General features: G+C 33.5%; 1 protein-coding gene across 1 annotated transcript in view; it reads left to right on the top strand.

The window, feature by feature from the left end:
* The first annotated feature begins 377 nt into the window (after positions 1-377).
* The window catches only part of LOC138336690 (leucine-rich repeats and immunoglobulin-like domains protein 2), a 45,066-nt gene continuing 32,977 nt past the window's right edge, over positions 378-12,466 (top strand). The window contains exons 1-2 of the mRNA XM_069286234.1: positions 378-815; positions 2,591-2,662. Of these exons, the coding sequence (XP_069142335.1) occupies positions 616-815; positions 2,591-2,662 (272 nt within the window). The 5' untranslated portion in view covers positions 378-615. The remainder of the gene's footprint in view (positions 816-2,590; positions 2,663-12,466) is intronic.

Consider the following 12,466-nt stretch of genomic DNA (forward strand, 5'->3'; position numbering starts at 1 on the left):
AATATCCAAATTTTAAAGACAATAATGATTAGCTATGGATATTTAACCACTTTTTGTGAACCAACCAATATCACTGTACATGTATGTATCTGTTTATTTGTTCCAAAGAGTTAAAGATTTAAGTTAAACTTTTATTCGAACGAAATTCTTCAATATGAAATCGTTGATCGAATACATGTAACTGTTACATATTCATTAAAATACAAATCCAGATCAAATTAAAACACCTCTATAGTTATCGGACCCCGTTCATTCGCTAGCGTAGAGTTAAATTTTGATACATCCTAGGCCTGAATTTTATGCCTTAGCATTGGTGTCAAAATGTATTAGGCACATGACACCAATTGACCAATCAGCGGCGGGCTTTTCTTTCGGGAATGTATTAGGCCTAGCTCTCGAAACGTGGGAGGCGAACTAACGTTACCAGTGTACTAAGAAAGCGGGTGTACGGCCCGTAAGAAATGTTCGATTTTATGCGGTGAAATCACAAAATATTCAACTATGTAGCCAGGATTATATTAACGAAGATGTCGATTTTTCATCCATGTGAGCCTTTGGACCGGTGATCTCCTTAAATCGGCTGCAAAGGGCAGATTTTTTGTGTGTGTTGGGCTTATGCCCAAAACCAATATGGCGGCGGTGTTGTTGTATTTTGCCTTTACAGCGTTTGTTTTGGAAGGTCTGCTCCTTCACAATGTGTCGGGGGAAAATCACATGTGTGCTTCAGCATGTTCTTGTCTTCTTAATCTTGTTGATTGTTCTAAGTTGGGGCTAATCGAAGTTCCCAGGGATCTACCCGTCTTCGTCACTCGACTGTAAGTAGCCAGAGCAACTTCTTCAATAACTTTTCATTCACATAACTAACAACACCTATGAAAACGTCTTGTACGAATATTTCCATACATTCTAACTGCAACCATCATGTCTGGAAGTTATAGAAATGATTATTATAAAGTGTGGCATGTATGAATAAGATCTTAGTTAGCATAAAACGTCAAAAACAGGTATTTCACTTATTTAGGTTGTGTATTGGAGTTACGGGCCCTGCCGAGTTCGAAGTTTCTTCCATGACCGTATGTTATGTACACAAGCGGGCTACTGTTGTTTACATATGCCAACACAAAGTAACCGACACAGAAGAAGCCTTTTATGTATTTTAGTAGAAATTTCACCCCAAATTAATGTTTGTAAGGTATTGAATTACGGTTAACCATTTAGTTCAATGACTTGGTGGCAGTTGGACTGAAGTTTAAGCCATAATTTGGGACCCCAGCATTGCTTGTTAAAATGAGAAATTTCAATATTAAGAAATGAAAAAACATTTGTTTGACTATGATATTTTAATAATTATTTTAAGTATTTCATATGACGTGGCTATAGCACAGGCATTATAATGACCAGTAATATGGTTTGATTAGTTTGATCCAACACCGATCAATATATACTGGTTTTCAGCAGAACCGATTCTTGATTTAAAAACATGTTGTGTATCACTGTTTTGTTCTAACAACTCAACCTTATGTTTTCATCATGACATTAAAAATAATAATTTTCAGTCTAGTATCAATTGAAAGGAAGTGTCAACTATCTTCTCTGTCTGGAAATGCGTTTTCATTACATACTATAAATACAAATTTTACGGAGCATAACAGATTTGACAGCTAGCTAACCTACCAGACATTGATGTTGACAGGAAAAATCAAATTGAAGGTTTGACAACATTTTGACCAGGTTAAAATATTTTTCATCCGAGTTAAAGTCTTAAATTTTCACAAATTGAAAACAATTGTTATTGAATTTTGAAAAAAAAGAGTTCCCAATTTACTCTACTATTCTATAGTGTCAGTTTGTATCATGTGTTCTTAATCTTTAAGTAAAAAATCAAACTTAAGTTATTCATATAAGTTGTGAAACGTTATAATTAAAGTTATACAACTGTTTATACTAATCACTTTTGAATGATGGTCTCACTCTGGATGTAAGTGGGCTTGGTGTCTGAAAGTAGAAGGAAACCAGAGTTCCAGAGAAATGATCAGTCATTATCACGCAGCTGGTGACCCCTGACTTTTTCAAGTCCGTGCCAGGGATTGAACCCAGTCTGGTTAGGTGAAAGGCGTCTTGTTTAGAGGCTTAACCCCTACACCACCTGATCATGATGACCCATGCCAGTATATTGACATTTTACCTCTTCCTTTTCTTCCCAGCTCTAATGTGGATATGTGAAATACAATTCAATTTTTAGGTCGCCCGATATGAAGTTTCAAGACACCTTATTATAATATTCTAATATCAATTTCTGTCAATGTCGTTAAAATGTCTATTGACAATTTGCACCTTCAACTTCTCCAAAATTATGTAATTATACTGTAAAGCAAATTGGAGGCATTAGCAATTGCATGGACTAGGTGTCCCCCAAAAGAGGCCAAAAGGGTTTCCAAATCCTGGATCAATATGGTGGTTTCGAGATAATTATATAATGATACGGATGAACAGAGACCCATATGATCTATTAGAAATATATACATGCACCATGTATATTTATTCCTCAATCTTTGAAGTGAATGACATTTATTTTGATGTATTATTTCAGAGAACTCCAATTCAACGGAATTTCATCCATAACAGCCGATGACTTCAGAGGACTGAGCAATCTGACACAGCTGTAAGTTATAATTACTTATTTAATTTAGTTATAACATTGAAAACAATTATTTCCTTCCATGTTAACTCTTGTCGGTAAATTACATCATTCAATGTCTGTGGAACTCCCAATGTAAGATTTGTGAGTTCCATAGTAAAATATAGGAGTCTTTAAAATAACTTCATCAATGTTATTAAAGAAATACTTCTTTTCCCTCTAGAAAGTTTTTTTACAATAACATAAACACATGTATGCATATTTCCATAATAAAAACATATGCTCATTTGCAATCTGAATAGATGACAATGCATGTATTGAACTATTATTCAATATTTTGTAATTGTATTTTGAAATTATTTTGGATACAGTGTTAAGTGTATGTACCGTATTTGACCCAATTATGTGCCCTGTGGACTTTAATTAAAACATTCAAAAATAAAAAAACAGTAATATTTAAATTAATAGGACCAAATGTAAAGTAGCCATAAATCAATGTGAAAAAGAAATCAAATAGAGAAACCTTCACAGATTTCATTATTTCAATCTGCATTTAATTGGAGGTAAGTAAAATTGAGCCCTCAAAGAGGGGAAGCTTGAGGGGCACTTATTGGGTTGAACACGGTATTATGTAATACATATATGCAATGTATTATGTAAAATTAAGATCTAGACTAGATATTATACATTTGTACAAACACTTTGTGGATGGAGACTTTTGTGCATGTTCTTACCCGGACTGGTATCAATGGAGAGAAGAAAAGTTGGAATACAACGAAGAAGGGTGTTTACATGTGTCAGTTCCTGCACCCCCTGCAGGGAGTCAGAACTATTTCACATATGATTCGGATTAATGGTGCAGTAGATCAGAAATCATGATTGATTGTGGTGATAAGTTAGTGTTTTATTTAATGACAAAGGATGATAAGTGTGGTAAATGCTGTTGGAATGTAGGTATAATACATGATGCAGCTAGTCGGTTGTTAGGGAGAGATGAACCCCGTGATAAACCCAGCCATGCAAGGGGATGTTTACATGTAGTCTGGAGAGATCCTAATCAAAGTGAATCATAACAGTTATTGTGATGACACTATGATTGTGTTATTATCTTTGTAATTTACAGATGTAAATCATGTGTTGTTACAAACTACAGTGACTTTTTATTCTAACATACATTTAAGTTCCTTACCTCTGTAAAGCTCATGTATGTTGAAATGCTCTTTTTTTGTTGCCCAACTGAAACACCCATAAACATTTACAGTAATAAGGGAAAATGATAATCGCCTGGCCAATCTAATTAAAATTAGACTTGTAATTCCGCTCCACTACGATACTCTACGTTACGCTCCAATACAAGATCTAACGATGCCCCGTTCGGGGTCACCTCAGCATGACCCCTATGGTTAGCCAATCAGCGTGTCGCCTACGGAATCTTCGGTGTGGTTGATTCATTCGGAAGTGTAAACGGATAATAGTACATCCCGAGATGTTCCAATTCTAGGCCAGAGGTCATGCTGAGGTGACCTCGAACGGGGCATCGTTAGATCTTGTATTGAAGCGTAACGTAGAGTATCGTAGTGGAGCGGAATTACAAGTCTAATTTTAATTAGATTGATCGCCTGGCATAAAAGATTCGGCTATTTAAACTGTCACCCAGTGCTTTTGTAGAATGAAGCGGACTTTATGTGAATATATATGGCTGTGGAGGCAGCTATAAGGTTATGGTCGTAAATAAAACATGCATGACTTACAACTTTACCAAAACATTACTTAGTAGCCATTTACAATAATGTGTAAAACAGAACTAACTGGAGCAAGTGAACCCGATGAATCTATTAGAGGCATATGGCCACAATTTTCTTTACAACATGTAGAACTGCATGATTACTGTAAATATAAAATGTTATAAGATAGCACAGTACAAATTTGAAATGTTTAAATGATGCAAACAATGTTGGTATTCGTTCTGTATCAAAATTCTACTGACCAATACAGTGATTAATATATTTTTCTCCTTATATAACTCGGGTCGGTAAATGACCCCATTCCCAATGCCGAACCCCCCTGTATTTTCCCCAATTACAATGAAAAATTCCCAAATCGAATTGCTGAGGAAAAAGATTTCCTGATAAAAGAATGTTTGGTTGATGCAATACAGGTCCGTAGCTTGTTAAAAACTGCATGTAACATCAAATAAAACTGTTATGCAATATTAATTACCTATAACAGCCATGTTCAGTAATGGGTAACTTTTCCCTTAAACCGCTCTTTTCGCGATTAAAAATTCCCAATTCGTGTCAAAAACTTTTTTCCCAAAATACCCTGAAAAATCACTGCATTATTAGCATTAAGGTCCTATGGACCTCTTGTTTTTATCAAGTCTTGATCATAATCATGCAGACTGCCAGAATTTTAATCTGCGATGATAATGGATCATATATTATTAAGAATTGAATATATCAATATACTAGATTTTTTTTTGTTTTTTTGGAGAAGTGTTTAAGACTTTTAGGAGAGATATTTGGAAGTATAGATTTGTGTAGATAGTGTAAAGACTGGTATGTTATATAGGTCAACTCTATCACCAGGTGTGTGTTATCAGCCTCTAAACGCAAGCCACATCAGGTTTCATCTCTTTCCTTTTCCCAACAGGAAACTTGTAGAAACGGCTGTAAACTGGAATCTTGTTCAACTTTCAAATTTTGAGATACTGCTGTTCTCTATAGCCCAAACATCTGTTACAATTGGCATGAAATAATGAGGTGTTTTTACAGATCTCTATGTTAATATCTAACTATCAAATTGATATGTTGATGGAATGTTCTATGCTTAATCATATTTATTAAAAAATTTCATGGAATTATTTTGTTATTATCTAAAATGTTTAAAATGTTGTACACTACACTCTCTTTTGTGCATTGTTAATTGTTACCTGAACTATTAACATGTTATGTAAGGCTTAGTTACTAATAAATAGTGCACATGTGAGATGGAGATGTATCTTTTTGTGTAAGTTTGGGGACTATATTAACAGGCTGTTTAATATGAACTGATCTTCGAATTCCTTCCAGACACTGATTGTTACAATAATGTTCGTATGTGTATATATATACTTGGCAATAAAAAAGGAGGGAGAAAAAGTGGTAGTTCTTATTGGTGTAATTATGTGTTTAACACACATGTTGCATAACAGAAATGGCACAGCATACCAAACCTATGATGTTATAGAGTCCACATGGACTACACATGGATGTGGTATAGCTATCCCCACAATGTCCAACTATACTGATCATGTGGTAGCTATCCCCACAAAATCCTCTACCAAAGCTCTATTTGATGTGCCTATGGCTATGCTAAATACATATTAATTGTATGAAACAGAATTCTTAAAGATGCTCCACCGCTGACAAATCTTATTTTTTCACTATCAAAAAGAGGAGCAGATGATTTTGGTATTTTAACTATTTTTCTTCAGTTACAAAAGTTACTTACTTTACACCATTACTACCATTGAAATGTTTTCAAGAACATCTAATTTTATTTTAAGCTAAAAATATAAAAAATAATTAATTGCATCCCGAAAAACTATATTTTATATGGAATGAAGTACTAATTGTCCATGCAACAAAGGCAAAATAAATTATTTCATATTATTTGTTGTGTAGACATATAGATATACACATGATTAAACAACAATTATTGTTCAAATGATGAATATCATTTATGCTCGGTCGGTGGTGGAGCATCATAAACATTCTAAAATTTTAATTTACTTGGTATATCATTTAATAATAATATTTGCAAACATATATATATAATATGCATGTTATGAATTTTTGGATCAATTTGTTTACAAGAAAGATAGATACATTTAAGCATAGGAAATCTAAAGAAGCCCACTTTTTTACGGAAACTCTATTACAATTACATAATAAATTAGGGGATGGCCCGACCCCATTTTATCTGAGGAGGACCCATTTTATATATAGAACACCCAGCGCAAACCCTGCTTTAACATAGGGACACGCTCTCAGATGCTGCTCAGTAGCGCGCTGTTTATTTTGTTTTCAAGTTTTAAGAAGTTTTACCACATCCAATACTGCTACTGGTATTGAAAACCTGAGTAACTTGAAAGCCAGGGCATTTTGAATACAATGTGAAGAGAAAATCAATACCGAGATGGAGAGGTTCACTGAAATAACTATGCATGTTAAGCTATCACATGGAAAACTCTAGTGTAGGCACACACTGCCAGGCTATCCCCAAATATCTAGGCTATGAAATAAATCATCATTGGAGCTATTTACCAGCAAATGATTGTTACACAAAGTGTTGCTTAAAATTGTCTTGAGACAAACTTAAGTTTTGAATTATGCTGTAAATATATAGAGATATGTTTTAAATCTTGTGTGTTGCATATTGTCATTCCCTGCATGCATACGGTTCGAGACAGCTATAGCTATATATACTGATACCAGCTGCACATTTACATGCGTATATATATATGTTAATTTTAATATTTATGGTACAAAAAATGTCGTTTAAATTGCCTCATTTGTTTGTAAGTGAAGGTCTTTCAATTGCGATGAAGTATCATAGATACAATTTCAAACACCACCTGTGAAATTTGAATATAAAGAATTTGGTGATTGGCATTACACTTGATAGACTGCCGAGTCCCCTTTGACAGAGAGAACTATAGGTAAGAGAAACAGATCACTGTATTGGTCTCGCTGGGCCAGGTGTTCTGGACAATCCCTTAACATATCAAGATTACTATACTACTTGTTCCTCTTTCTTTCCATGATAAACCCACAGCCTTGTTTAGCCTTGGTACTGATATTTTCTTATGGTTTTAATTGTAAAAATTGTGTATTGGCCAGTTTAATCCACTTCACACCTCGGCTATTGTGATGGGATATTGGCTATATATGGTCACATAATAAACCCCACAGATCCAAACAAAAGCAGTTTTCTTTCTTCACCTTAGCTAGGTAAACACAGCTTTGTTTGCCTCTCGTTCTGTTAACTATAGCAAGAGCAAAACTCCTCTGGAAATGGAAGATTTTCACAGCTGTGTCGGTTCATGATTCTTTGGATAGAGTTTTTCTTTTTCGTTGTTATAGTAAAACTGCTTCAAGATATATATATATAATACAGAGAGTTTTCCTTGGTAGTTGCTAGATTAAAGAAAAAATACTGTTAAATACTATTCAGACTTTTTCAATCCTTTTCTTTGACAGAATGAATTCTAGAAGTGAATGGTAGTAAAATAAATACTGGGTACATGTGTGTGTTTGTAAGGGTTAACATTGGTTGGCGGGGGTTTGCTGTTCAGGAAATGTCAACTTGTGGTGTTGGCAGTTTGATTTAGTAAGGCGACTTATTTGGACACTTGAATGTCACATAGAGTACTTTAATACAAGGTCAACACCATATTTGCCCCAGAATTAAAGTGAGTTATACATAATCAATCTGGTCAGTCAAAGATACAGTATTAAGCGATATTTTTAGGGATTTACCATATATTTTACAACTAGGAGATTGTTTACTTATTTTTCTGAGATTTCAGATCCCCTCCTCAAAAAAAAAGAAGAAAAATGATAATGACTAATATTCTGTTTTACAAACAGACAAACTTTAGTGAGGTATTTGACCCTTCCTCGGGCTCATAAACCTTAAAGAACGTCCATAGTTCAGCTGAAATTTGACTTGACCAAAACTCTTTGCAAGTCGTCTTCAAATTAATCGTTAATAGGTAACAATGCGATGACACAATAGAGTGATTTAAGAAAATAATGTCAAAATTAATGATTAAAGTTATTATATATTCTGTATCCTTATCCGATTTTTAATAAAAAATCAATGGTTTGTTGCTATCCGATAACTGATTAACCTTGCTATTAACAACTTCTATCTGATCCCATCATTAAATTTTGAGTACTCTCTCACCTAAATCATTATATAGTATTATACACACATTTATAATAAATTGTTCCAGTGCAAATATCAAAAAAAGAAATACTAAGGATTATTTTGATTTGACTTTATATATGCACATCTTGTATTAAACTGAAAACCGAAATTGAATACCTTGATGTATACTGCAGTATTCAAAGGATTTTAAAATATGTTTGTTCTGTTACATACAGAAGAAATGTAAATTGGCTCAGTAATACATAAATTGGACAAAAATTATTGACACTTTGTGCCCCCCATTATATATAGGGAATTGTTGCTCTTTGATGCGTGTGTCTGTGAGGTGTTGTTGTTAAAGTATTAATAACATTGATTACAAAGCTTTGATCCCGCGACGTCCTTCGTAAACAGCCCTGACACCTGGGTCATTCAGGTAAACGTTAACATACCTAGGGATTTTCAAAAATAAATTTTGAACTTTTTAATGAAAAAAATGTTCGTGTAGCTTAGTAAAGCATGAACCGCTTGACTGGATTCGAATGTTTTATTCATATTTCATTTTTACAATTGAAGCTTTTCTCTAACTTGGCCTTTTTATACTGGTAGTAGTTGACGAGTTGTATATATAACCAGCTCTGTGTTGAACAATGGAGATGAAGTGAAGGATACCTTTTATTTGATGTACATAGTTAGATATATAAAAGGCTCAAAGGCTGCCATTGCCATGATGGAGGCACAATCCCAGTGTAATGAAAAACCAATCGACTGCATATGACTAAGGGCCTTATTGAGGCAGAGATTGAGATTTAATGAAATTCCAAAGATTCGTCGGCATGCCGTTGCTATATTGTCATGGTTACTGGAATATTTCATACAAATCGTGTTTTTAAGTCACACTGGCTATGAGCCAGTGGTGACTTTTTAATTTATTGTTTGTATAAACATTGTTTGACCCATTTCCTGTAGATGCGCACACTTACACCTGCAACTTCCGGTACTGTGGTCATCAATATTTAACACGAACAAAAAAAATGAAAAATTACTGTAACTCAAACAAAAAAAATGAAAAATTACTGTAACTCAACGACTACCAGATCTCAAGTGAACCTTGTTAATATTATTTTTATTACCCGGTAATATAAAAACATTGTCTCCTGCACAATTGCTTCAGTGGTTCAACAGTCACTCACTGAGTCTGTAATATTAATCAGCTTGATATATTGACTGGTATATATTTCGCTCGAATTCTACTTTCACGATATACCATATTAGCGATGTGTAAAACACCATTAAACTATTCAAATTTTTTGAAAAAGCTGCTTGATGTCAGAAAGAAAAAAGGACATCGTACATTAGTGTACACACTAATTGGAAAAATTATGTTTACTTAATTACAATTATAATCTATATATATAATGTTACGGAATATGGGTGTTACACATGCATTACCATCATTGAAATAGATGGTATTCCGCATGTGTTTCTCAATATTTAGCTTAAAACAATATCTTTATTATATAATGATGACATATATTTGATAAATTTCAGCAATTATAAATTTCGGTAATATAATGTTGTGAGCATCAATTAGCGGTAAACATTGTTTTGAATTGCAACATATGTTAGCTAGCTAGTTTGAGGGTCACTAAAAATGCTTGCTGAACCATTATGAGTTGTTCCTAAATTTCTAGAGTTTTTTCTGTAAAATTGTTTGACTAAAGGCTTGAGTTTTAAAAAGCTTAAATAGAAGTTCTTGTTTGCTAAATCAGTGAATAGAAACATAGCAATACATATTGAATAGCTAGCATCCAAATGATGGTGGCAGAGGAGATATAACATCTGGTTTGGTGTAAGTAGAGCAATGTAAAGAACAAAGGTACATACTGCAGACTAAATGTCAGTGATCCCTCTATTACAACAGTGACACTAGTACTCGCTTTTGTTTGTTCTTTTTGTTTTGTTGGAAGCCAAGAAAATGTTGATCTGATCCAGACACTACTATATATCTATGTGTGTTGATTATCACATACTTATTGTCATACCAGCTTAATACATAGCACCAATAACTGGTACCTATATACACATGTTATATATTATAACTTGTGTATTAATCATTATGTCTTACACTGAAATGTGTTGGTAAAATTTAAAAAAAATGTTATGAAATGGATGGATTTATATATGAGTAAAGCTATTATACATGAACATCATAATTCATTTCAAATTAAGTTTCTCAAATTGGTTTCAGCTTGAAATTTTCAAAAATTTGACATCTCGATCCGATTGCGGTCTATACATTAGATGACAAAGTACTTTAAGTTGTCTAATTAAATTAGGTGGTTTAAGCAGATTACAAATGGTCTTCCGAGCTATCCAATAGAATCATTATTATATAAACTCCTTTTTCAGTTTATAACAATGAAAAACGTAACCAGTGTTTTGGTGTAAAGTGCTTATTTTGTGTCATGTGACCAAATTTGTTTGTTTTCAGTGAGATCAGGGCAAGAAACTTATTTTGAAAACCACTAGCCCGAATTTAAGATTTCAGTCTAATTTGACCCAAAACAGGCCTAGGGTAATTAACATTCAAACTGGGCAAGTTTAAACCAATTTTCACTTGTCCAGGACCATATTTTACTGGTCTCTGCCTATCGGACCTGTGATATTTCTTGCCCTGTGAGATGCTTTGCACTGCCATGCTCACTAATTAATGCAAACAACATGGTGGCAAATCATATTTTCATGGACATTTTTCAAACCTACAAGACAAGTGACGCAATTTAAATCAGGTTCAAATTAGGTCAAATTAATTTGAAGTTCCGTATATGTTTATATGGTGATCAGTGCCTTTGTCATAAGTACTAGTATGTATAGTCAGGCCAGTGGTGGTTTAAAATCCGTCAGTTGCAAGCAAATGTTGTGTTTTTTTCTTAATTCTAGATTGATGTTGATCAAATTACAATTTCTCTGTACCCGAGTGGCTACAAAAACCTGTATTACAAGGCAGGGCTTTGTAACAGTTACCAGTAGAATAGTTCGTGGGTAACCCTACCCATGTAAAACCTAGGCAAGGCATCTGTAGTACAATCCGTCACACCTGTAAATGTCTTGTTAGCTTTAGGTCAGGGATTCACGTTTTCTGTACATGTCATTAATTACAATTAAAATTTCTTATTTCTTCCATTCTTTGTGGTTGTAATAGTTGCACATCATTTATATACATATTTTTCAAATTAAAGCGCTGTGTTATAAATTTCTAGTCTGCGTATAGTGTGTTTGTAGGTTTGGATTTGTACCTGTATAAAGCTACAAAGGCCGTACCTGGCCAGGTAACGAGGTTTTACCTGGGACACAGGTGATTGTTACCTCTTCAATTTATGGCCCTCACAGCTTAATGTTAGCTTTTATGTACTTTAATCCAACATGGCGTCAAAGCCCAATACTTACCTGATCCTCACGATTCATTTCAAATTGTAGGTTCTCCTATAGGGCAGTGTCCATGATGAAAGGGTCTGTGAATTTATTGACAAATCCGATATCTCTGGGAAAGGAAATTAATCTTTTAACATTAAAAAAGGAAGAACAAAGTAGAAATACAATGAGAGGATTTTTATTTCAATTTATTCATAAAGACATTATTATTATATAATCATAAATGAAGCATTGGATTTACAAATTAAAGGGTTAAATATGTAAAATTCTGCATAATATTTGATGATAAAAAAATATATTTATTAAATACGATGTGTGAGTTTTTTTCTAAAATTTCGTATTATTTTATCATAATAATGATGTCTTTAAAAAGTTTAACAGTTTTCATTGAATTCTCAATTATTTATATAAATGAGATTTTCATCAATATGTAATACTATACATGCTGCAAGGAGGATGTAAATTGTAAAATTTTTC

The sequence above is a fragment of the Argopecten irradians genome, chromosome 12 (assembly GCF_041381155.1).
Source record: "Argopecten irradians isolate NY chromosome 12, Ai_NY, whole genome shotgun sequence".
NCBI lineage: Eukaryota > Metazoa > Mollusca > Bivalvia > Pectinida > Pectinidae > Argopecten > Argopecten irradians.